The sequence below is a fragment of the Planococcus citri genome, chromosome 3 (assembly GCF_950023065.1).
Source record: "Planococcus citri chromosome 3, ihPlaCitr1.1, whole genome shotgun sequence".
Lineage (NCBI taxonomy): Eukaryota > Metazoa > Arthropoda > Insecta > Hemiptera > Pseudococcidae > Planococcus > Planococcus citri.
The window spans coordinates 61674908-61701906 of NC_088679.1; the positions used below are offsets into that span (position 1 = coordinate 61674908).

General features: G+C 34.0%; 1 protein-coding gene across 13 annotated transcripts; it reads left to right on the forward strand.

Annotated features, from left to right (window-relative positions):
* Nucleotides 1–67: 67 nt before the first annotated feature.
* LOC135841753 (MYND-type zinc finger-containing chromatin reader ZMYND8-like) lies at nt 68–26999 on the forward strand. Of its 13 annotated transcripts, none has more exons than XR_010557992.1 (19): nt 68–223; nt 359–482; nt 689–759; nt 1535–1607; nt 2313–2403; nt 4939–5851; nt 5932–6110; nt 8462–8546; nt 9232–9412; nt 16187–16320; nt 16403–16518; nt 16966–17062; nt 19602–21398; nt 21482–21635; nt 21729–21925; nt 24230–24319; nt 24830–25006; nt 25299–25381; nt 25876–26013. XR_010557992.1 is itself a non-coding variant. In XM_065358909.1 (18 exons), the coding sequence occupies exons 6-18, from the start codon at nt 5024–5026 to the stop codon at nt 26074–26076; spliced, it is 4233 nt and encodes a 1410-aa protein (XP_065214981.1). In that variant the 5' UTR covers nt 68–223; nt 359–482; nt 689–759; nt 1535–1607; nt 2313–2403; nt 4939–5023; the 3' UTR covers nt 26077–26999. The 13 variants fall into 13 exon arrangements, 10 of the variants coding, with proteins under 10 accessions (XP_065214981.1, XP_065214972.1, XP_065214982.1 ...); XR_010557993.1 differs by having other exon boundaries at nt 25299–25408; nt 25876–26011; XR_010557994.1 differs by lacking the exons at nt 25299–25381; nt 25876–26013 and adding an exon at nt 24438–24589 and having other exon boundaries at nt 24830–25010.

Sequence of the window (26999 nt, forward strand, 5' to 3'; positions counted from 1 at the left end):
ATTCAATTACGCAGCATCATTCAGCGTCGATAATCCAATTCTAAAATCGTCTTCGTGATAATTCGCTAACCTGAATGCTCGAGTGGTAACACTGGCGTCACTGGCAAAACAACTTTCCAAGTCGCATGTGTTACATATTTCTTCTTCAGTTTCTTCATTTTAATAACTGATTAACTTATTACAGATTACAGAAATTGCTATTCGAGCTATTAATTACATCTTGGTAAGTAATTATTCATATTTAAATGCTTATTTCTGATGGTATTCTTATTTAGTATGTTAGAACACCTAGATTTCATTGTTATCATTACGTTTGTTCATGTAACGGTATTTCTAACTAGTGCTGTGTGTATTTTAGGTTTCAAGAGTACAGTATGGTGTCTACAGAATTTCGGAAGTCGTACGTTTAATTCGGATACATCTTTATTTATTGTTTGACTCGGTACATTGGTGTATTCATCGATACCTGTCGCTAAAATCAAGTATGATCACTTACCTATGTATTTCATGTGGTGTGATTTTAGAATGTAAATCTGTGAATGTGTTCGTCTTTATCTTATGTAAAGCAGTTCGTATCGCTTCGCGTGGTATAATTTATGAGAATTTGATATTGGAATATTCAACTTAATTATAATTATATGACATTTGTTGTGTACATATGTTAATTTAACGATGATTTTTTTTTCAGATTTCTGTATTTGGTCGTTCGTCATCGACACATTGATCAAACGTCATCGCGTATCCCATCTGTTTCATTAGGTGTGTATTTTTAATTTACACGGTTTGATTGATTTAGTTTTCTATTTTTAAATTAATAATTATTATTTATTCTAATATGGAACGTTAATGAAGACGTTGTATAACGAATTATTGATTTCTGTGTAGTATTTTGAAATGTTAACCGAAGAGGGAACTATTAGGCGAATTCATCGTGGTAACACTGCTTATACCCTAGTAAACCCCCGCCATCTTTGACTTCCCGTTGAACTGAACCATGTTTGAACGTTGTTATTTCGATCATCCAATGAGAATAGAGAATTGAGTATTTTCTTCTTGTCCTCTATATTGCCGGCCTCAATGTTATTGCATTGGTAGTATTCGTACTTGTTCTTTCTCTTTTTTCTTATCCCATACTTTACTTTTACGCGTTATTACACAAATAGCCGTTCGGTAGGCTCACGATTTAAACATAAAAGCGGCGGTATATTCGTCGTGATTTCTCTTTTATATCGCGATTGTTTTATTCAGATTATTGCCGTGTGTTGAATTCATTATCAACCCTCGAGAGACGGGACTCCCCGATAAAATTCGTGTACAAAATTTGATTCGGTAATTCTTAGAATAATGATTCACCGGTAAGGTATTAAGCGTGACTAAACGAATAATGCTTGTTTGCTTGTGTGTGAATCTGTTTGCATCATAATGTGTAGTCGATCTAATTATATTATCAGTTAAGTAGGTATTATGTAATGTACTATCGAAGGAGAAAACAAAATTTTTCAATAATGTGAAATATTTTTCTCTTTTTTTTCAGAATTCAGGACGACGTGTTTTGTGATCAAGATTAGTATTGGTGGGAAAGTGCGCATTTGTAACGATTATCATCGGTACGTGTAATTTTCTGCGGTTTATTGCGATAATGACAACAGTACCTACGTTGGTAGTACGTTTAATTCTACGGTATTAAGGATGCTGATAAATTAACCATATTTATTCGTGGAAACGAAACCGTCACCTTTGTTTCATATGCGAAGTTGCGATACCGCGTTACAAATTTATTTCATTTTTGAATTGTCATGTGGATGAATGATGACTAAGTAAATTTACCATTTTTTGATTATGAAAATATTTTAAACCGGTTTGTAGGTTTCGTTTTTTTTGAAAGAAAAGTTAATAAATTGGAATTAGTACCTTAATGTGAGAATGAAACGTACCTACGAACGTATCCATTCTTAGTATTACAATAATAGAATCTAGTCGACACGATTATTTTTTCATTTCACTTTAAATGATTCGAAGCAACTGGTAATGGTAAATAGTTGGACACGTTTTGCAGTTCGCCTTAAGTGATAGGTACAGCTGTCGAGTAAAAAATATGCTTGTATTATCGTCGTAGGTTACTTTCTTAACGGAAATATTAATTTTTCATGTCTGTATTTCGCTTGTTCGAATATTTTACTGTTTGTTTCATGGTCATTAGAAATTTTTATCTGATGAATATTCCGATAAAAATTAATTTTACGTTATAGCGATGATATCTGAATTTCAAAAATTTACACCGAGTTAATAATTTTTGAAAAATTTGTCAACAGGATGTGGTTTGAAATTTATTAAATGATGGATTTTTTGTTCCCGTTCACGATCCCCTGATTCGGATTTATCGACGAGTTGAAAGTATCGTATGTGAGTATCGATTAATGGAGTTTGGTGTATTTATCTGATTTCTTTCCAAAGGAACGCGATGGAAATTTGGCTTGTCGTATATAAATAGCTTAATTCCTTCGGTAATGAGAGTACAAATATGGAAGAATGCTCAATTACAGTACGCGATTGGTGTTTATCCGAATAGTAATCTCATTCGAAACAGTTTCGTACCTCTGAGAACCGGTTTTCGAAGGCCTACGCGTAACTTAAAGAATCTCATTGAGTGTTTTATTACCGCTCGTTCGTCTCTGGTTGAAGTAATTGTTAATTTTTTATTCTGTTCAGATCAGATCCACTTTTGAAAAAAAAAAAAACACCTGTACGAAGCTAATGAAATTTTTGAGCGGGTTTGTTGCAGGATTAACGTTGGTTTATTTATCCTTTTTATGTAGCGAAGTTCTTCGTTCGATGCTTTGGATTTATCGCGTTTGTTTCAAGATTGAATCTAGTTGACGTTTGGGTTTTTTTATCCCTAACTATCGATGATTTCATATTCGAAGAGCTGATAATTCTCGATGGGATTTTTTTGTCGTTTCGAGGTCATCTTTGAGTCACCCTAAACATCGGGATTGTTTTCAACTGCCGCTAATTTCTTCGCAAGTAAACGAACGCTGTGTTTGTAACATATGTTCGATATGATAAAATTTTGACGATTTTTTTTTCGTTCGTTCGTTGGTTAATTTGACGCGTCAATTAGCTGGCTAACGAATTTTATGTCACTTCTATTTTTACATCGTATCGTAGTAGTACGTAACACCCTTCTATATATTTATCATTTCGTCAAGGAATTTTTTCCTTGGAATTGTTAACTGGCAGTAGCAGTGTGGCAGTCACTGCCGCGGTCGCAGTCATAGTCGTAGTCGCAATCGACATCGAGATACCAATCGGTCATTATTTCAGTATTCAGTTATACAATAAAGAGAAACGATGCGATGGGCGTAATCAGTGTAACCATTTGATACGAAAAAAGGAGCATTCGTGCCGAGAAACTAGTAAAGAATTACAGGTTTTGGCGGAACGGTGGTGGATGGCGTAAAGAGCGGACGCGGCGACCCGGTCCCGGTCGCCGCCGGTGAGACGGTGGTAATGCAACATGCACGATAATTTGTATAGACGTTCGAGCTCGGCAGTCGGATTCTGGCTTCTGGGGTCGCGGAGCAAGAAGAGAACGGCGTTGCGCGTATCGGCAACGTCGCATTTTAATGCTCGTCGTCACATTGCGAGTTCGTACTGTACAGCTGGTGGCCCAATACCGTGTACCTTGGCCGTTCTCTGCAGATTCTCTATCACTTCGTATCCCGGTTGATTTTTTCATTCTTTTAACAAGTTTACTCCCGAGTTGCATGATAATGTCGAGTTCACCGTCGTCGCGCCGTTTCATGTGATCGTTTGTGAAATTCGCGTGCTTTTTCAACGTCTCCATCGATCGAATGAATCAGCGATTTCTTTTTGTAAGGGTGGATGGTGCTGAGTTACCATTTGTTGGTATCGTTTGCTAGGTATGGTATTTTTTTCCATCACATTTGTACGTATGTTTTGCTGTGTATTGTTGTTTTCTTTTGTTCACTAGGTCTGAGTTATTGAGTAGTGGTTTTGGAAAACTGGTTCGAGTACCATTTTAGCTCGTGTAGGTTTCTTTTGGGCTTTTTACCCTGTTCATTGCGCGAAGACCAGTTTCGTCATTTTATTACGTCGTTTTTCCGATGAGTGATTTCAACATGGTACTGAGAGCTTTACGCGGATACGTTTTCGAAGAAATTTTCATTTTTACAATTGATTTGTACCCGGAAGGCTTGCGAATGATGTGAATTGCTCAGCTATGCTAAATACGTGAATTTATAATGGCTCGTTTACTTTTACTATGCGCGATGCGTAACCTTGATAGGAGGAATTCGGTGTGTGTTTTTTTTTCTTTATTTGTTCAGCTAGTCCGACGAATGCTTTCTAATTAACGTATCGGTCAGAGGATTTTGTAATGCCAAGCGTTCAGATTGATAAAACTTGATGATGATAACATTGCATATTTTTCGTATCGTATATCTGTCTGGGAGAATCGATGATTGTTCTTGCGAACTGTTGGTAATACGATACGCTTAGATTAAAATTTAGCTCGGAAATTTGTTGACTCATGAATTATTCGTTTGCATATCGTTCTTTCAGTGGAGATGGCTCGAATGAAAAGAGTGATTGAATGGCGATAGACCGAGAAATGAATTTACTTTCAATTTAAGACGTATTTTGTTGAACTTTCTGGTTTTTTTAGGGGTTACTTGGAAATCAGTGTTGCCAGTTTTCAAACTACGTGGTTTCAGTAACTTCATGTAATGAAAATAATTTCGATTTCGAGTTTAAATATTTTTTTAAAGTACTAGAACTAACTCATCTTACTATTCTGTTCCATTTAAATCTCCCTTCTTTTTTTAAGGGTGCAATTAAACATATTATTTGTATAAAATACTAATTTATTGATCTCTCAATTATGTAAAATTAATACCTCCGAATTTCTGTTGACAGATTTGGCGAAAAATAGATTGACCGGATAACCGTCATCACACTGGCGGACGAGCCCGATACTTCGGTTAAATCCAACGTCAGCCCGATGGCTGCCATTGGTGAAAATGAAAAGAACAAATCAATCGACGAAGCTACGCCGAAACCTGTAAATATTTCAAAATCAGACAATGACGACGCTTCTGCCAAGGGTACGCCAGCAGACACAAAGAAAAATGACGTCAACGAAGCCGAATCCAATTCGTCTTCGGTTTCAAAGGCCAGTACTACTCCGAGTATTTCTACGCCGAAATCCAACGCAGCTAATATCGAAAACATCGTTATCGAAACGACCACTGAACCAGATCAAAAACTCGTTACTCCTAAGAAGAGCACTCCAGCCGTCTCAAATACTCCCGAACCGGCCGTCGAGTCTCTATCTGACACTCGAGTAGAGCAACAACTCGCCGAAATGATGGAAATAGATCCAGCATCCAGCGATAAAGATTCCGATAGTAATAAAGACAACGAGACGAAATCCAACGCTAGTAACGGTTCCATTGGCGATTTGAATGATCTTAATGACGATTCGTTAGCCGACGAAATGGACGTATCCGACGTATCGTCGTCGATCGCCGAAAATGAAAACGATTCCAAGATACGTTCTCTTAAGAAGAAACCTAAAAAGAGGCAACCTCCTATTATGATCGGATACAAGAAACGCCGCAAAGTACATAATACTAGTAAAAAGCTCGACGACGAAATTAAAACAGAATCGGAAATAGATAGTACGATAAACGACTCTGTCGATGATAAATCTACCGATGAGTCTAAAATAAAAGACCAGTCATCCGCTTCGTCCGATGATAACGTATCCGAAACGTCGTCCGTTAGGAGTACACGATCGGTGAGAAAACTTTCAGCAACATGTAACGAGGTGTGGGTTTATTTTTTAGCGGTGATGGCGCCCCTTTTGACGAACGTGTTGAACTTTTTTAATGGATTTTCGTGTTTCAGGTTTCGATGATTGATAATTTCTGTTGGATTTGTCATAAGGATGGCTCGAATTCGCTTAAATGTATCGCTTGCCCTCGTGTGTATCATTCGAGATGCCTTACGCAGCAAGTCGCCGATATTGGTAATTTCCATTGCCCGGAATGTTCGGCCATACTGAAAGCTGATAATGTTAATACGAGGTACGCGATAATTTGCGCGCGCACAAAATAATCGTTAATAGAATGCAATACCACGACGACCCTTTTATATTCGCTCTCACCATCATTGGCTGTTATTTTCGTAGAATACTGTTTTCTGATGGTTGAGCAAAATCAATGCTTATTGGTTGAAATTGGAAATTGAATAGAATTTTGGATATTCGTTGAGAATTTTTGGAGACGTATTTTTAAAATTTTCGATTTCACTGTGTGAAGGTTATTTTCCCTCCCGTATAATGAAAAATTCTATCTGTAGGATAAGGTTAATTTTTGATAAACTGATATCACCGGAGGTTATTATTTTTATTCATTCGAACGTCATCGTCGAAGCTGCCAAAAAATTTCCATCATGTGGGTATTTTTTTATTTTTTTTGTTGTAAAAATCGTGATTTGATTTGAAATCGTGGCGAATAAGCGAATTGTTGGCTGATCTTTCAACTGGCGGAATTAAGTGGGTCGTTTGACTTGTTTTTCGATTCCTAATCTGTATTGATTTGTGGAAATTTTGTCAATTTGTTGAATCGTATTTCTGGGAAATTTTTGAATGCCGCGTGATAATTTGAAGAAAAAAGTGAAAATTATTTTTTCGAATGATGAATGTCTTTCTGAAAGGTCAAGACCTATATCATGTTGGAACTCGTGTTTTTTTTTCAAAGAATTGCGGTTCACGTCTTCTGTGTGCAGTTTTGTAAATTTTTTGTCGTCTAAAATTCGAAGAAATCGTATCAGTAACCCCTTCAAACTTTGAAAATCGATAAATTGCGTCGTTGAAATGTTTTTCCGAGATATTTATAACAATCGCTTGTTCTCCAAATAGGTTTTAGTGACCTTTCTTAACAATTGAGAAATTGATATCGCAAAACTTTCTGCTTTAACGAAGGAACCTTTCGAACTTGCACTCTCCGATTTGAACGAAATCCAGCCAGATCGAGAGGGCGTGTCTAAAAAGCCCTGTAACCAAAATTTCAAGGATAAAGACAAAGTTCATTTTTGGATGTTAGAAGAATTTTTACAAAATCAAAAAAATTCTAACTTGCACTCTCCGATTTGAAGAAAATCAAGCTAGATCGAAAAGGCGTATCTAAAAACTCCCTGTAACCAAAATGTCAAGGGGCAAGTTCATTTTTGAAAGTTCGAAGAACTTTTTAAAAAATCAAAAAAGTTCTTTAAAGACAATTTTTTAATTTAGGTTCATTTTTGGCTTTTCCAGAGTGATTTGAAATTTTTGGAGAAAATAGAAATATTATTGTAGACGTCAGAATGCTCCAGAATTAGTATGTTGTTGATGTGTGAAAGTAGAATTGGAGGATTTATTCACATTCACACTGGTTCGTTTTGTTCAAAAAAAAATCATTTTTACGAAAAAGCTTGAAAATTGCCCCTTGAAATGATTTTTTTGAATTTTTTAAATTTTCAAAAATTCGACAAGAAGCCAAAAATGAACTTTCAACGTCTGAAATTTTTGTTATGGGGTGTTTTAAAACATGCTCTTTCGATCTACTAGCTTGGTTTCATTCTGATTGATTTTTTCCCTAGCTTTTTTTTTTGTAATTATTGAATGCCAAAAGATTTTAAGTAGGCAGGAGGAAATGTCAATCTCTTCATTTTCTATCTTATTTTGGCCAGTCGATAAAATTTTAGTCAATAAAATATCGAGTAAAGTTTTCGTTTCATTTTCCATTTTTTTTTTAGCAGGTACCTAAATTTTTGAAAATTATTCCTGGATTTTTCGATAAACAGAAAACGATTAGGACTTCTCTAAATTAATCTGTATCACAAGACGTTCAGTTCTTGAAATCTGTTTAGGCTGACTCTTATCACCAGAAAACAGTGGAAATAGTAAAGGAGAAGGAAAAGTGATAGCACTGATCGCTCTTGATTAACTAATTAATTTTCTGATGGGGAAAAAATCTAATTTTATGAAGATTCTATTTTTATAGCTTCCTTCCTTCGTATTTTTTATTATTTTTTCTGATTTTTTTTTTTCGAATAAGTATAGAACCATTCTCTCTTAACTCGAGTCTGTATTTTTTTTGTAGCTATTCCTGGCTTGTATTTCAAATGCAACTTCATCTATTGTTATGTTATTTGACTTACATTAAAATCAATCCTCTTCGATGAAACTCGTCATTATGATTTTCAAACAATCATCATGTTTTGAAAGCTTCTCTATTCGAATAACACTGTCAATATCAGGATGAGCCTGTCAATGGTGGGGGTGAAGGGTAGGGCATCGATGCGTGTAGATTTCTACGCTTTAATGATTTTAATAATTTACTTTATATCATAACGTCGATGATTTTTTACCACTTTTTTTTTTTTGTATTTACAGATCTCCAGTTATGCAAGCTGTTAATTTAGATCAATTATGCGTCTTACTCAAACACGTATTGGAAATACTAAAAAACCAAAAAGATGTAAGTATCGAGACAGCTGCGACGTAGTTGCTTAAGTTATACTATATGTTATACTTGGTTAGATAAATAATTTACAACACCGTCGCCGCCGCCACGCCGCCAACAACGTCGCGTAAATAATTCACGCCGTGCGTCGAATACAATGAATAATATAATTTGAAAGAAAGAGAAAGGGAATCGCGATGAAGTAGGAAGAAAAATGGAATACCGCAGCACTACGCAGCCGAGCTAAAGTTAACGAAATACTGAAGTACTGTATAGTAATCGACATCGAGCTCGAGTCAGCCGAAGGAACATTCAGAATACATAGATATCAGATAAACAGCAGAGAATTTCGTTAGCAAAATATTTGGCAACATTGCATGGCTATGAGCCGGCCTACGCGATGTTATTAGGCGTAAAGCGTTACGACGGCGAGATTTCTACTACAACTGTTGTCTGTGTGTGTGGAGAAAGTGAAGATTTATACCGTTGTGCAATCTGTCTTTGTAATGCACGTGAAATTTACTCATTTATACCTGGTTGTAATTTGTATCGAAATGAATGCCAGGGGGAGAGGGAGGTATCGTAATGGCAGAGACAGGGAAAATAATTTTTTCTCATATTGATTACGAAATATCGGTACTTGAGTTAGTTGAGTTAGATTCTTTTTTTGTTCTCATTGTTGTTTGTTTGTATTTTTCAGGCGCATTATTTTTACGGACCAGTGGATACGAAAGAATTTCCTCACTACAGAGAATACGTCGTGTACCCGATGGATTTGTCCATCTTGGGTGAAAACGTCACAAATAAAGTTTACGGATGTACGGAAGCGTTTTTGGCCGATATGAAGTGGATCGTGCATAATTCCATTGTTTTTAATACGAGTAAGTCGACTACCAGCAGTTCTAACCGAGCGACATTCCCTGGTGCATTTTTGACCGAATAATAGATTAGTGATATTGCTGTGGCACCTTATCAAGGTGATCTTGTTATTCATGTGCAACACGTGCGGTGTTTGCTGAACTGTCGTCATCACAGGATGTGACGTGTGGTAATACGCTTCGTGTGTATTTGCATTGTAATCCGGATGTGTTGAAAGAGGGTATGTTAGGGGATGTTCTTTTGTGAAACTGGTTTTTACTGGAAGGTGATTGTAGGTGGTTTTAATCTGGTTGAGATAAGCGTTGCATTCGAAATGATGTTTTGGAATAGGGAGGGGTGCATTTCGATGGTTTTGAATTGAGATCGAAAAAATAAAAATGGAGTAAATTGAGGAATCTTTATTTTTATCTCTATTTCAAATCAAAAAGGATCATCAGATATACCAGACCTATTGGCTATTTATAATTTTTTTTTTCACATTTTTATTTAGAAAATGAGCGTAAATATTTTGAAAAATAATCTTTATCATGCTCTGTTGGAAAATCTTTGTAAATTTTTCATTTTGGTAAAAAATTTAAGGCATTTTTAATATTTTGGTTCATCCTATTTTGGTTTTGTTGTAATTTCGAATTTTAGAAGAAAAACATCTGCCAGAAAAACGAAAGACGATCTCGAAAAAAATTGCAGAAGTGAAAAATTCAGCTGTGGTTTTTATCAGCTGCTTTCTAATTGTTTCAAAGTACTCATGGATTCTGATTTTTCTCTCCCAAATTGCAAAAATTACAAAAAATGAAGCACAGCTCCTCCAACCTGATTTGATATGTATCGGAATTCCTTTTGATAATCGAGCCAGCGAACTAAAGAAAATCGAAATGACCAAGATTTTTGGAAAGAATTATGTGAAACCTCCGTAACCAAAATTTTAGCAGCCCGAATTAATTTCTCAATTTTTGGTGAATTTTTGCAAAAATTACAAAAAATGAAGCACAGTTCCTACAAACTGATTTGATATGTATTGGAATTATTTTTGATGATCGAGCCAGCGAACTAGAGAAAATCAAACTTTATTGAAGATTTCAGACCGACTTACAAGAATACCAGATTCATTCTGAGGCTGCTTCTCTGTTGAGCAGAAGACATGTGGATTTTCTACATTGAGACTGACACCTCACATGGCAATTTTAATACAGCTGCATGAATAATGTTACGAGGGAATCGCTTTTGATTTGAACAGGACCAAGATTTTTGGAAAAAGCATAATGTGAAACCTACATGACCAAAATTTCAGCAGCCCAAATTGATTTCTCAATTTTTGCAAATCCAAAATTGGCTATTTTCGGCGATTTAGATTATTTTCCAAACATTTATTCAGTAAAAAGGATTAAAATTGGTCCTCAAATTAATACGTTAATTATGATTTCCCTAAATCGAATTTCACCATTTTGAGTAATTTTGGAGCTTCCAGCCCCAGCAAAATTTTAATTTCTCCAGTGGGCGCGAAAATTGATTTTGTTTTCTATGTAGTACGAAATAACGAAAGAATGTGTGAAATTTCATTCAAAAAAATTAAAAACCATGAAATTTTGGGGTTGAAACTTCTTGTATTGAAAATGATGTTTTTGTACTCATCAACTTGTAAATTTTTAAAAGCTCACCCCCCCCTTTTTAACCTGGACTAAAAAGTGTTCCCTGCTCTTTTTGAATTCAATTATCAAAGAGCAAATTCCGAAAAATGTGCAAAAAGCTACACAATCATGAAAAAAGGCGGATTTTTGATTTTTGATTCCAGCAGTACCAACTCTGAAAATGTTCTGTTCGTGGGGAATACTTTTAAAATTTTATTCGAATGGCTGTTTCGTGTCTAAAATTAACCCTCCTCTCCTTCGCAATCCGAATCTCATCACTTTGAGTTATTCTGGAGCCTCCAGTGTGATTTTTGATGTTTCCAGAATTTCAAAATTTTTTTCCAGAAGGCGCTGAAATTAATTTTAGCAGCTAAAAATCGAATTTTGGCTTTACCTAGTCCACTTTTGAGACAATTTTCAGACGGATATCTCTCGAGAGTATTTTTTGGCCAGTATATTTTTAATGATAATTGATACTGGATGAATAAAAAATCGCGCTGGAGAGTCCAGGGTGACCCAAAACAGTGAAATTTTGGTTTGGGAAAGTTGATAGTATTTTCAGGATCACTTTTCGTCATTTTTAGTATATTTTTTCAAAAAACGTGAATAAGATTACTAAAAGTAACTGTTGGTTATTTTTTTAAAAAACTGTTCAAAAATTAAAATTGTCCAAGTCTCGTTTTCTACGAAAAATTGATAAAATCTCGCTTTTGGTCTTCGCCAAAAAATCTAATTTCTTGCCAAAAATTGCTAAAAATGGTCTTTTTGGCGAAATATTTGCAAAAAATTCTCATTTTTGAAACCTGAAACTGCCTAAAACTCTCGTGATTCATTCCCAAATAGTTCTGTAAAAGCCTCGCTCTTTTTGTCAGAAATTGCAAAAAAGCATAACTTTTTGCCAATAATTGCCAAAACGTCTCGCTTTTTGCCAACAATTGGAAAAATTATCGTCTTTTTTTAAACCAGAATTTCTGAAAAGTCTCGCTATGTATACTTAGTCAAACTTGCAAAAAAAATTATTTTCCTCCATAAATCGCCTACGTCTCACTTTTCTGCTGAAAAGTTTCCAAAAAGTGTTCCAGATTCGGCTTTTTATCAAAAAGTTGCGAAACAGTCTCACCTTTTTGGCAAAAATTGTAAAAATGTATCACTTTTTCGCTAACGTTTGTCCAAAAGTCCTACTTTTTGCTGAAATTGCAAAACTGTAATTTTTTTTACATTGAATTTAGTCAAAAAGTTTTCAATTTTTTGTAATTATTGTTTTCTGCATTTAGATGTCTGGAACAAGTTTTGTAAGTTTTTGATTACCTTTTTTTATTGGTTACTAAAGTACACTTTTTTTTGGAAAAAAAAATTGAGTACGAGACCTGGACCATGCTTCTCCCAAAACTCGCGATCACTTCAAATCGAAGACGAACGTCTCCAAAGGTTCCATTACCAGTTTCTTAAATGGAATAGACATTTTCGAACTTGAATGGCAAATTTCAAATCGAAATGGGTTTTATTTGTCTCCTCAGCAGTCAGTACAGTTGAGAGAGAGTTTTATTCTCTTGTAGAGGAACTTTGAAGGTTTATTTTGAAAGAAAAGTTGATCAAGAGAGATGGAGTTTTGAGTGTTGAAGAGGTGGAAGACTTGAGAGGGCAAACATAGGGTTCCAAAACAGGTAAGGGGTAGGGTTGGAGGAGACGAGTGCGTTGAAAACTTCGCATGGTGAGTATTGGAATTCGAGTCTGAAGAAGTGGAGATGGTTAAGTGACATCGTGATGCCTTGAGGCAGTAAGTAGTCAACCAATAGGTGATTTTGTCGCTGAGAACCAACAATACTCCTAATATGTAATGTAGGGACTGATTCGTGGAACTTCGTTGCCTCTCTATTCGCTGGAATTTCTCACCATGTGTTGATCTTTCACGCGTATGTGTAAAAAGGGTGAACAATTGAACTGGGGAACATCGAGATAAAGACTTTCCAAATGTAAAATTGAAAAATATGGTCAAATCAAATTCTTTAAAATTATTCGGTTCAAAAAGATGTTTCGAAGAACTCAACAAATAGGTACATTATTATTACTATTCATTGTTATCTTTCGTGATGACTTTTTGTATCTATTGTATGTTCCTCGGTGTGTGACTGGGTCTTCACGTGTTGTGCACATTTCAACGTATGCTTTTCAACCTTCCTAGTTAGGTATCGAATTCGTGACTTGAAACAAAACGTGGGGATATTCTTTTGAAAAACAGACTCGCGACTGTTATCGTAGACAAGCAGAAAATACCCGTCCTTCGGACGGGTGGAGTGGAAAGATGGGGCTGCATTTTTTTTTTATTCATTTATGAGTAAATAAAAAATTGTTTGGTAATTGTCGTCGTATTCCACCTAATGTGGGTAATGACACTAATGCCCCTCCAAAAAAAAAGACCTTTCTGTAATTTGAACCTTTGACCCTCTCCACTTCAGGGGTCATCTATAGTTCCTGAAAGTACTCCATTCCTCAAGTTTTATTTCTGAACGTCTGAACTATGAACAGTTTCCAGGCTGAAAAATTGAAAATTCAAGTATGTACCTATAACCTACCTACCTACATAAAATTTGACACGTCGTGAATCATCTAGTTATTTTGAGCTCAAAAACTTGCAAAATATCAAAAATTTTACTCCCCAGTCTTTTTTCCAAAGTCGGCACTCCCGGAATAGACATAATTTTTGAACAGAAATTTGGCTAAAAATGATAAAATTGGTCAATTACCGTTTTCAATTCTTTTTTTCATTTTCATTCTTCGAAGTTTGAAATTTTTATTGGAGAGATTTTATTTACATAAGTATGAATGAATAAAAAATTGTTTGGTAATTATCTTATTTCACATTTCACCTGATGTAGGTAATGCCAGTAATGCCCCTCCAAAAAAAAAATGACCTTTCTGTAATTTTCAACTTAAACTCTCCCCACTCCAGGGGTCAACTCTAGTTCCTGAAAGTTCCCCATTCCTCATAGTTTTATCTCCGAACATCGCTGAACCATTAGAACAGTTTCCAAACTGAAAAATTGAAAACTCAAGTACGTGCATAAAATGATATGAGTCAATTTAAAATTGAATTTATCAAAAATTTCCTCTTTTCAGAGAGTCTGACGTACATACATTATCGTTCAAAAGTTACACGTTCAAAATTGTAGGTATACCTACCTACCTGATTAATTAATAATCCTGCAGAGTAAAAATCAAACTTTGAAAAAACTACCAGAAATTTTCACAGTGTGCTTTCAAGTGTTGTTTAGTTTTAAGTATTAAAGTAGGTACCTATTCTGCATTTCTTATATTCCTTCACTTTCGTTTTTCCTCTGACGCATGATGTGAGTTTAAAATTAGAAAAAGTGGGCAAACCGCGTGATGAAGCATCCTTAAGGTGGCAATACGCTGAGGTGTTCACTGAAAATTTCAAGCAATTTTAATTCATTTCAAAGCATTTTTGAGTGGTTTTGAATGCAATATTCTCAACGTCTCTTTTTCTGTTCTGAAATGTGCCTCTGAATATTCTAAAAAAGGAATACAATTTAGAAATTTTTTGATTTTTTTTTCAATTTTTACTGGCATTTGGAGCAAAATTTTACTTAAAAACGTCAAATTTTGTTTCTTAGAGAGTTATATTTCCTCATTTTTGGGCTTTTAAAATTCATAAATTGGTGTTTCGTTAATTTTAAATAATTTTAGTTTAAACTATAATGACGTTGAAATCAAGATTATTCAAAATTTACATACTACTGAAAGTTGCATTGCTACTTTTTTCATTCAAAAGCTATTCAAGTTCAAAGTTGTGTAATTAGAGTAGAAATCAAACTTTGAATTTGAAATTACCAAAAATTTTCAGTGTGCACTTAGGTGTTGTCTAAGTTTCAAGTGGTAAAGTATTTCCTCTGAGTTTACAGAATCAAAGCTACAGCTCTCAAGAAAAAAAAAAAGGAAAATAAAAATTTTGATTCCGAACAGTTTAAAACATCCGTGTACCTACTACCTACTTACTGAAAATTTTGACTAATCTTAATTTAAATTTGATGATCCAAAAAATAAATAAAAATTGTAAAAAAGTTTGAAAATTTCATCTTTTTTAATTTGTTTTTTGAAGCATTTTTGAGTAGTTTTGAATGCAATTTTCTCAAAGTCTGTTCGTCTGTTCTGAAATGTGCCTCTAGTTTATTTCATCCTCTTTCCCCGAAGTTTTAGCTATCACCGTTTTCAAGTAGGTATTCAAAGTTTCTATCCCTGTTCGGTTTAACTTGCCGCAGTCAGGTCTTTGTCTCAACATGGGATGTAGTGTTACCACTTTAGACCATATAGCCAAGAAAAAAAAGGACTTTTTAACCCTGGAGTGTGTAGAGATGATATTTCACAACCTGATACTCCTACTACATCTACTACACTTGAAACCACCCCACTGCCAGCACCTACCCTCAATGCAACGTAATACACTCGCTTTGCAACGAAATTTTACCTCGTCTCTCCGCAAACTGGTTTCACCTCCGCAAAGTCCAAAAAAGTCGTCATTTTTTTCAACTTTGAAGCTTTATAACAATTGTCCTTTTGAACTTTTTCAAATTTTTTATTGCTATAAACCATCTCCAGCTTACAGGCGTTCTTATGGATAAAAATTCAGAATTTTTGGTTCGGCAAGTTTTGAGTTTACCCATTACAAAAAAAGGGGACTTTCCTTTATAGTATTATAGATATGGCCACCATCGCGTCAAGTGATGGTTGTGGTGGTAACACTGGATTGAAGGTTTCACTTAGTTCATTAAAATAGGCATTCTGTACCAATCGTATCTCCTATTCAGTTTGTTGTAGCTTATGGGACGTTGATGCGGAAGGGCTATTTTGTATTCGTGATCAATTTGTAGGTACTTTAAATTAGTTTGGTACGTATTGTGTGTAAAGGAGTGAAAAAATGAATTATTATTTAATGACATGAATAAGTAAGAGTATTGTGAATACCGAGTACTAGTAAGTCAAGTTCTATCCAACCTCCTACCGGTTTACAAAACGACAGTTCAGCACGGTTTTTTTTCAATTGGAAAAAATAGAATAACTTTATAGTTGATTATTCTTGTAAAAAAATAGAAAAAAAGGACTTTTAAATTATAATATATTTTTATTATGTCGCAGAAGTTTCGAAAATTACCAACGTGGCGAAAAACTTGCTAAAAGTGTGCAAACGCGAAGTATACGAGATCGAAACGTGCGCCGAATGTTATTACAATTTATTAGTTCGTAAAGATACCTGGTTCATCGAAGCATGTGTAAGTACAACAAGCATTCTGGATAAACACTCGTTCATATTCGATCAATAATTTTCATCGAGATGTCGATTTTGTGTTACAGAAAAGACCTCATTTGCTGATTTGGGCCCGACTGAAAGGATATCCACCATGGCCCGCGAAGGCGTTGAAATGTAAAGACGAAAATGTCGATTGTCGATTTTTCGGAGCCCATGACAAGTACGTATTGCTGAAAACTACGCACAGTTGATGATTTACGTATTCGTTATATGATGAGTAAAAAATCGCTAAACTTGACCTATGCTGTGACCGGTGAAATGCGTGTGTTTAATTGCGGTAGAATGAAGATATCGAGGGTATTTTTATGTCTTACGGGGAATTACTTACACACAGAACAACGTGTTTTTATTATTGAGAAGCGTGTGCGGTTCTGTGCCAAAAAAAAAGAAAAAAATCGTTTTAAATTATCTGGTCGTTGGTAAATTTGGCAATAATGCTTGGAAGTTGGAACGTGACTCTCGTTCCTTTTATTTTCCTCTCAGCAAATTTCCTAGCGTTGAATTATCATCTCGAGTGATGATACCTAAGAAATATTGATAGATGAGATTTTTGGGGAATTTTTATTCAGATTTGTGTATTAATGAATTTATTTATCGTTTGTTACAGAGCTTGGGTACCTTTGAAGGATTGCTACCTTTACTCGAAAGTATCTCCTATGATCTCGAAAATAAAACCAGGAGGCAATTTAGATGAAGGAATTCAGGTAAATATTTTTAATGGTGTCTTTTTTTGTAAAAATATTGAAATTTTTCGAAAAAAATGTTATTACTTTTGATGAACATCGAATCATCTAAAATTTATGAAGTTAATAATTTCGAATTTTATTATCTTGAAAATTACAGGGATTGTATACTGGGTTATGTTTTAAGTAACCAACGTACTAAAGTTACTAATAGTAACTTTTGGTAACTTTTTAAAAATGTTGGTCACTAAAAGTTACTTTTTCCGAGTTTTTTCACAAATTTCCTTTTTTTTCAGCATTTTATCCAAAATTCTTCGAAAAAACCTTGCTTTTATTTAAATGGCATCACAGCTTTTTCAGCGTTACGAATTTCATCTCTTAAGTTTTGATGATTTTTTCTTTTGAAATGTACTTAGGGGTTTTCTAATTTCGACAGGTAGGGCTATTATTATTTTTGAATTTCTCGATGGTTTTTAGTGAATTTTCTCCTGTTTTAATTGATTTTTACATCTTGAATTTTGGTGGTGATTTATTTCTAAAATGATTTTTTTCGACTGAATTTTTGCCGAATTTTTTCACCTTGAATTCTGGTGATTTTTTCATAAAAATTTCCCCTCGAGTTTGTGTGATTTTATTGGCCAAATAGTCATGATATCTCCTTATTTCGGTTCGATGTTTTTTTTGGATTTTTTGAATTTTTTTTCGTCGATTTTGTGAGTTTTTTTTGAATTTTTGCAAGTTCTATTTTTTCAAGTTTTTTAATGATTTTCTGGAAATTTTCAGAATTTTTATAATTTTGTTTTGAATTTTATGGATTCGTTTTTCTGCCTGAATTTTTGTTCTTAATTTTCGACGAAACCTTTTTTCTTGAATTTTCGAGATTTTTTATAAAATTTTTCTGCTTAAATTTTTGCGAAATTCCCCTGTTTGCAGATTTTTGAGAGTTTTTGAGAGTTTTTTTGGACTTTGAGACTTGATGGTTTTATTTAGAATTTTTATGAGGATTTCTTGATTTTTTTCAAGTTATATTCTTTTAAATTCTCATACATTTTATTTTCCAATTTTTTGACGATTTTCCCCGAATTTTTGTGTTTTTTTTAGTGTCTAAATTTTTGTGAAGTTTTCGCAATTTTATCGTTACATTTCGGGATTTTTTTTTTTTTGGATTCTTGAGATGTTTATTCTTAATTTTTCCGGTGGAGTATTTCTACTTTTAATCAAATTTTTATTCTGAAATCCTTATGATTTTTTTCAACTTTTTGTCGATTTTGTCCATTTTTTAAAATTGTGTCAATTTTTGACAGTTTTGATGGGGGACTGAAGCAAGGTACATTTTTTGTATTCAAATTTTTAAAATCACTTTTTCCACATTTGGATTGCAATCTCCCCCTTCCCCGCCACCTTTACATGTTGATTTTGATAAGTTTTCCGTTCTAAAATAATTGTTTTCATTTAGGGAATTTTTTTTTACAAATTATAGTTTAATTTTTTCAGTAGGTAAACAGTAAACACATTTTTTGATAGGTTTCCAGAATCCAATATTTTTTTCATGCTTTCTTTTTGCGTTTTGATCCACGAGTAGCAGTGTTGTCAGTTTAAAACGGTGCTGTGTGTTTAAAACGTTTAAAACAGTGTTTTAAACGTCGAGAAAAAAACGGACCATGTTTAAAACAAAATTCTGTTTAAAATGGTTTTTTTTGTTTTAAACAAGTTTTTTTTCAACTCTAATTTCCTAAAAAAAAACACGTTTTTTTTCAATTTTTCGTTGAAAAAGTAGTGAAATTGAAGGAATTGAATTTTTAGATTTTCATTTTTCTTCCTATACTTTTTTTTGAAGGCAAATTTTGTGTTTTGATTTCAATTTTTTAATATTTCTGGAGCCTTATAGCTATTTTACGACGTTGCATCTCAACAGTTGATGACTGGATGACGTATATTTGAAAAACTGAATCCAAAACAAATGAATTTGTGTTAAAAACGTGTTTAAAACACGTTTAAAACATGTTTAAAACACGTTTAAAACACATGAGAATCCGGCAGTTTAAAACTCTGTTTTAAACAAAAAAAACGTTTTAAACAAAAAAAACCGTTTGTTTTGTCTTTTTTAAAAAAAAACGTTTTTTTTTCAACACTGACGAGTAGCATTACTTTCGAAATGTTGATAATTATCTGTTTTGAGATTTTGCTAGTTTTTTTTTTCAAAAATGGTTTTTATTCGAATTTTGATGTTTTTTTTTGTTTTTTTAAAAAACTGCTATCGAAATTTTAGTTACTTTTTGTTTTTGTTATCTAAAATAAAATGTAATGTTTTGTATATGCATTGACGTTTTTTTGGTTGCCACTTTTTTTTACGTTTAACATTTTTTTTTGGTTACTTAAGTTACTTTTTTTGAGAAACATTTGAGGACAATCCCTAAATTATCATTCCAGTGTCCATTTTTTTTTTTTTTTTTTTTTTTTTTTGTAGAATTCAATCATTACGTCGCGTTGATCGTATTTTTTACCACATCAAATAAGCACATTGTAATAATTTGTTTTTTTTTTTTTTAATTTTCCGCAGGAAATCGAGAAACATATAAAAAAGCTGAAAGAGAAATACGGCACGTTCGTTTACCCAGAATACAAGGTACCTTATAATCCAAACGAGGAATTAGAACAGCTGCAACAAATGTTACCGTATTACAATCCGAACAAACCGATTTCCGGTTCAAAACCAGCTGCGACGCACGTCGATCAACGCAGCAAAACCGCCATCAAACCGAAAACGCTGTTTAACGAATCCACTTCGTCGACGACGTCTTCCGCAAGTGGTAAATCGACACCTCCTGCGAGCGGTAAATCGACTCCTACTCTTAGAGGTAAATCGACTCCTACTCCTAGAGGTAAATCGCCGCTATCCGAAAGCAAATTGATCACGGCCAAGGTAGAACCTTGCAGCGACGTTGTGATTCCAAGAAAGACCGCGAGTCTGGCAAACGATTCGGCTAGCGAAGCATCGAAGTCAACTGATGACGAATCGAGCATCTCTGTATCGCTCGACGACCCCGTTTCAGCTGGCGAAGAATCGAAAAGCACGAACGAAGATGATTCGGGCGCGACATCCGTCGGAAACGACGATCAAACTGCTAAGAAAACGCAGCCAGATTCGGGCGACAGTGACTGTAGCACTAGAACTCGCGATAATGTCGATACAGAGGCTGAAGAAAGCGACTCGTCGAGATCGACGACCAAAAGTACCTCTGCTAGCGAGACAGCGTCGCAGAAAAGCGACTCGGCTAAACGACAGCTGGTCTCGGTTAAGAAACTCGAGACGATTAATGCGATGGTGCCGGCAGAAAAGAGCGTCAGGACACCGGTACCGATTGCTCCTAAACCTGTGCCTGGTTTGGTGGCTACTTCGTTAGCTACCGTGAAGGCTATCGCGAATTTGGGTATTACCAGTAGCACCGGTCAACTGACTCGTAAAATAACCGATACCAAGATGGAGATGATTCGCAGTATGAAATCGATAGATTCTAGACCGAAGAATGTGATATCGGTGAAGAACATAGCTACGTTGCAAGCTCCTCCATTAGCTCCTATTTCGTCGTCGAAAAAAGATACAGCCAAAGTGACCGTACAAGCTGCGAACGATCACGACTTTAGTTTGGATAACGTGAAAGACGAACCGGTCGATATCGATCCATCGCCTCATAACGAAGAACCAGTTTTCATCAAACAAATAGTTCCACCGCCTCCTCCTCCTCCTCCTCAAGCACCGACTAGAGTAACCGTAAATAAACCTATTTTACCGAAGAGTACGCCCGAGGTGACTCATCGTAAAAGATCTCTAATCGAAGAAGCCGACGCAGCTGTGACCGAAACGACTAAAAAATCTAAAAACGATACCAACTGTCGCACTGTGAACATAACCGAAAATGTCACCATATCTTTGATCAATAACCAAACAAATAACGTAGTCGAAAACGCATCGACGGCGGTTTCGGTTTCAACTAAACCGCAGATCGTCCAGAAACCGAAACAGGCTCCTAAGCCGTTCGTCGTCACTACCAGCGCCACCTCGAGTGATTCGACAACGCAAACGGTTACTCACGCTATTCCTATTCCGAAACCGGTGAGAATCGCTCCGGCTCCGACTCATCCGGCGCATCCGGTGCATCCGGCGCCTACTCCGATCAGAATGTTCACGACGACAGCTCAACAGCAAAGAATAGTTAACGGAAATGCCGCCGTTAATGGTACAGCGATGCCTCCTAGATCTAATATACTGGTCGTTCAGTCGCCCAAAGTAACTCCGAAGGCTCCGATTTTCGGCCAAAATGGTACTGGCGATATTATGGCTCAGTTTATGTCTGAAGTAAGTGATAGGTTGGGAATAGAAAACGTTTAGATCGAGTATCGGAGCAAATAATTTAATACTGTGTTTTTTTCTTTTTTCAGTTAATTAACAACAGTCGTAGAGCTATGGAAGACGCTTTGGATAAAGTTTCCGGTAAAGGAGATCTCAGAGCTAAGGTTATACTGCTACAAAAAGAAATAGAAAGTATGAAGAAAAGCCACGATATGATAGTCGACGAAATTAAACGAGATTATGGTTAGATTTTCTACCACTCTTTTTTAGAAAAATGAATTTGATGTGGAGTTGTGTTCTAATAATTTATTTATTTTTTTTTTACTTTCAATGTAGAAGTACAAATTGCTGAATTAAGAGCGGCCAGTTTAGCTCAGAAGAAATACGATTTAGCACACGAGAGATTGAAATTCGAGAAAGAAAAAGAACAAGCTGTCAAAGAGGCCAAATCTAAACAGTGGTGTTCAAATTGTCAGAAAAGCGCTAATTATTATTGTTGCTGGAATACGGCGTACTGTGATTTTGAATGCCAGGTGAGGTTTTGTTTTTAGATTACTCGATTTTAGAATGTTTGTTTCAGAACATGACTTCCCCTCCCAATTCGCATCAAGAAAGATGACAGAACACCTGTTGGTCTTTTTCTTTTTTTCAGTTTTCTGTTCTCTCAGAGTCCATATTAATTTAACTTGCTAAACTTGCTCTTTTTTTGTTTCGAGAAATATCAATTTTAGTGTATGAAGTGTCTATTGAAAAAAAAAAATGCTTGAACATGAGTCATGACAAATTTGGAAGCTAAAACTGCAAATACCTTTACCTACGAGGTTTTCAGAAAAATTTCCCTTTACAATACTTAATTTTTACCAAGAAATTGACCAATAATATTTTCACCCAAAAAATTGGCCAATAATTTTTTCCATAAAGTGGCCAACATTTTTTCCCCATAAATTGACCAACAATTTTCACTGAAAAATCACCCAATATTCCAATAATTTTTACCAAAAAATTGACCAATAATTTTCACCGAAAAATTCACCAATAAGCTTAATTTTCACCCAGAAGTTCTACCATACTTAATTTTTACCAAGAAATTGACAAATAATATTTTCATCCAAAAAATTGACCAATAATTATTGTTTCTGAAAAATCGACCAATGATTTTTTTCACTAAAATGGCACACAATCGTCCAATAATTTTCAACAAAAAATTGACTAATAATTTTCACCAAAAAATTGACTATTTTCACCCAAAAAATTGATCAATAATTTTTTCTGTAAGAGAAAGACCAAGATTTTTTTTCCAAAAATTGATCAACAATTTTCACTGAAAAATCACCCAATCGTCCAATAATTTTTACCAAAAAATGGACCAATAATTTTCGTCGAAAAATTTACCAGTAAGCTCAATTTCCATCCAAAACTTTTACAATTGTTGATTTTCACCAAGAAATTGACCAATAATATTTTCACCCAAAAAATTGACCAGTAATTTTTTCCAAAAAATCAACCAATGATTTTCATAAAAAATTGACAATTGATCAATAATTTTTTCTGAAGAATTGATCAATTAACAAAAAATTGACTAAGAAGCTCAATTTTCACCCAAAAGTTTCACAATAATTTTTCACTAAGAAAATTGACCAATAATACTCATTTTCACCCAAAAAATTGATTTTTCTTCTGAAAAATTGACCAACAATTTTCACTGAAAAATCATCCAGTCTTCCTTTAATTTTTACCAAAAAATGGACCAATAAGCTCAATTTTCACCCAAAAAATTGGCCAATAACTTTTTCAGTGTTCCAATCAATAATTTTTTCTGGAAAATTGACCAATAATTTTTTCCAAAAAATTGTCCAATAATTTTCACCAAGAAATTGAGCATCAAGCTCAATTTTCACCCAAAAGTTTTACAATAATTTTCACCAACAAATTAACCAATAATATTTTCACTCAAAAAATTGACCAATAACTTTTTTAGTGTTCCAAATCAATAATTTTTCTGACAAACTGACCATTAGTTGTTTCTGAAAAATTGACCAATAATTTTTTCCAACAAAATGGTCACCAATAATTTTTTCCAAAAAATTGACCAATAATTTTCACCAAGATATTGAGCATTAAGCTCAATTTTCACCCAAAAGTTTTACAATAATTTTCACCAACAAATTAACCAATAATATTTTCACCTAAAAAATTGAACAATAACTTTTTCAGTGTTCCAATCAATAATTTTTCTGACAAATTGACCATTAATTGTTTCTGAAAAATTGACCAATAATTTTTTCCCAAAAATTGACCAATAATTTTCACCAAGAAATTAACCAATAATATTTTCACCCAAAAAATTAACCAATAACTTTTTCAGTATTCCAATAAATAATTTTTCTGACAAACTGACCAATAATTTTTTCTGGAAAATTGACCAATAATTGTTACCAAGATATTGACCAATAATTTCCATCAAAAAGTTGACGAATAATTTTCACTGAAAAATCACCCTATCACCCAATAATTTTTACCAAAAAAAATTGACCAATAAGCTCAATTTTCTCCCAAAAAATTTCTCAATAATATTTGTACCGACAAATTGACCAATAATGTTTTCACCCAAAAAATTGACCAAGAATTTTTACTTTAAAAATTTAACCAATAAATTTCGCTGAAATCTACTCAAAAAAATTTCCAATAATTTTCACTGAGAGTAATTGTCCAATAATCTTCACTTGAAAAGTTTTCCCACAATTTTTACCAAAAAATTAACCAATAATTTTTACTAGAAAATAACTTTAAAATACGTAGGTATTGCTATAACTATAATTTTTTTTCAAATTTTACAGAAAGAACATTGGAATCAACACATGCACGTCTGTAAAAACGACGTTAACGTTAAACGAAAAGCAGCCGAATGCAGTGAGAATGAGCCTCCGGTAAGTGTCGACATCTGCTAAGTCTACCTTAGATATACTTCTTACTATCTATGATGGAAAAATTATTTTGAATTTTTTTTTTTTTACAATTTTAATGCATCCGAATCTCGTACTACAGGTTAGGCCGGAAATTCAAATGCGAGAATTGCAATATTACGCTATGACTTACACGGATTAATGGCCGGGGTGTTGTGATGTGTTGGAAAAGGGTCTCGAAAAATAAATTGTTGTCGTTGTTTGGATGCGTTAAAAAATACGTATAGATATTATGTACGGGTACCCTTTCTATAGTTGTATATACTTTTTCTTATACGGGTTTCTTTTCTTGTCAATTTTTTAACCGGTCGTCCTTCAATAATTCGGCCATCAAAGAGCCGACATTTTTTTCATCGGTAAAAAATCGCCGTGTAGATCGGATATTCTTGTATAGTTCGAGTATTTAAATTAAAATAATGAGAGCTCGGTTCGCGATTATTAATTGATTTTTTTTTCTTTTACGAATTTTTACAGAGAATAATGATGCAAAATGAGGCGATAAACGAATATAAGAGTATGATGAACGGATACGATAAGATGACTACGCCGACGTACGCGTACCAGAATTCCAGCAGTGTGACTTCGACGTCTAGAAGTAACGGCGTGACGAAAGTACAACATAAGAGCAACGCTTCGAAATCTGCTCCTAGGGTGAGTACAGAATTTGAGAGAATTTACGATCGTAAGGATGAAATGATGGTAATTAATGGAACTGGTTGTTACTTTGTTGATAAATAATTTTCTGAAATTCAATTTTTCCCAATCCGGGTCTTACTTCGTGAGAAAAAAAGTTTCTATCTAGTTCCATTTTTATATTTCATCTACGAGAAGCGAAAAGTTGTGGTTTTTTGTGTGATTTTTTTTTGCGTTTGAATGTTTGTTGACCGTGTCAATTTTTGATTATTTTTTGGTTACTAAAGTTATGTATTTGTACTTTTTTTAGGGGAAAAAATAAGGGGTTGCTTTTTAGACACCCTGTAGATGTTTCCTGTCATCGTTTGCAAAGGATAAAATGTTCATAAATAGGTATCAAGAAATGAATAATTTACCAAAGTATTCACGTTTTATTATTTTTCAACTTCTTGCATGTCCTTATCAGCGTTACCGGGTGTCCAATAATAAGGGGGTTTGATACGTTTTGATGAGCCAAGGTGGGAAAAAATTGTAATTAATTCCAAAAAGGTGAACTTTTTTACCAAAAATTAGCGAAAAATGTCGCTTTCTTTTGTGTCAAAAATTGCCTGGAAGTGTTGCTTTATTACCTAAGCATGGAAAATAGTCTCACTTTTCTAACAACAATTAGAAAAAAATTGGAATTTTTCACCAGTGATTGCCAAAAAATGCTTTTTTTGTATTTTTAATGTTCTGTTTTTTTGTGATTTGTTTATTCATTGTAATGTTTTACTAACATCTTGTAACTTTTTAGTTAATTTTTTTAAACTTGTTTTTTGGTTACTGAAGTGTTTTTTTTTTTTTTGAAAAATTTTCTGAACTGGATTTTTTTTTGTATCCTGTTGCAGCCTTTATTACCTCGAGTAACAGCTACAGTGACTTGTTCGCCGTCAGTATTTCCATCGTCGACACCAGCTGTCACGGCAACATTGATAGATAACTCGTATCAAAACATCAGCTCGTCAGGGACACCCTTAAGAAGCACGATGATCGGATCAGTTAATGTGCATCCTTTCGTTCGACAAGCTCAACAGCAATTCCATAAGTAATAAATGTTTTGATTCGAGAAGACGACTCGACTCGTATTTTGATATTATCCATTTTTTTCCCCCGTGATTTTTACGTAACATAAACGGATAGATAACGTTGATGCTAATTTATTCTTCTTATTTTTCTCCTTTCTTTTTTTGTAAGCAGTATTTATTTTGTTGTTTTGTTCTTTTTTTTCTTCCTTTCTTTCTTTTTGTTAATTTAGTAATGATAAAAAACGGAAAGTTTAATTTATTATGGTATTATTGTACCTGATGCTGTATTTTTTTCCTCGATTTTATTTTTATTATATTCGATTATTACGCTTGATTACTTACCGAGTATTTATGTAAAAAGAAGGCGAAGGCGAACTTGAGACTATCTCGAGAGTAAAATTTATATACTTTTGAGATTGCTACAGTAACGCCGCTTCTTTGTTTTTTTTTGTGGTCAAAATAATGTTTGATACAACAGTAGTGTTGTTGAATCGTTTTGTTTTGAAAACGATGACTGCTGCGTTATGTTTTTCCTACTGCTTAATTATTTAATCATTGTTCTATACTGTAACGTCGTCGCCGTTCAATTTTTTTTTTCATTGTTTATGTTTGACATTTTTCTCCTTTTAAAGCCGTTGTTTGTAATATTCGAACGAGAGTACGTGTTGAAAATTTGCACGCGGAATCGTTCCGAATAATTTTTGCATTTTTTCCTGTACGACGTGTTATTTTTTTCTGTCGATTGTTGTGATAGCATTTATATTTTCACGTTATGTTTTAAGATAAAGTTGAAGTATTTTCCTCCTTTTTTTAGTAATGTTTTTTATACTTAAAATTAAGCGTCCGTTGTATGAACATGTGTAGAAGAAAATATTGATTGCGTTTTTTTTTTTTTTTTTTGATAAAAATTTTGTAAAAAAATAATAAATTTTGAAATTGTCGAATTA

Coding starts and splice junctions, on each gene's coding strand:
- LOC135841753 (XM_065358900.1), top strand. CDS start 5,024: ATGGCTGCCATTGGTGAAAATGAAAAGAACAAATCAATCGACGAAGCT. Junction 16,321..16,402: donor CCTGGTTCATCGAAGCATGT/GTAAGTACAACA, acceptor TTTGTGTTACAG/AAAAGACCTCATTTGCTGAT. Junction 24,320..24,829: donor GCAGTGAGAATGAGCCTCCG/GTAAGTGTCGAC, acceptor GAATTTTTACAG/AGAATAATGATGCAAAATGA.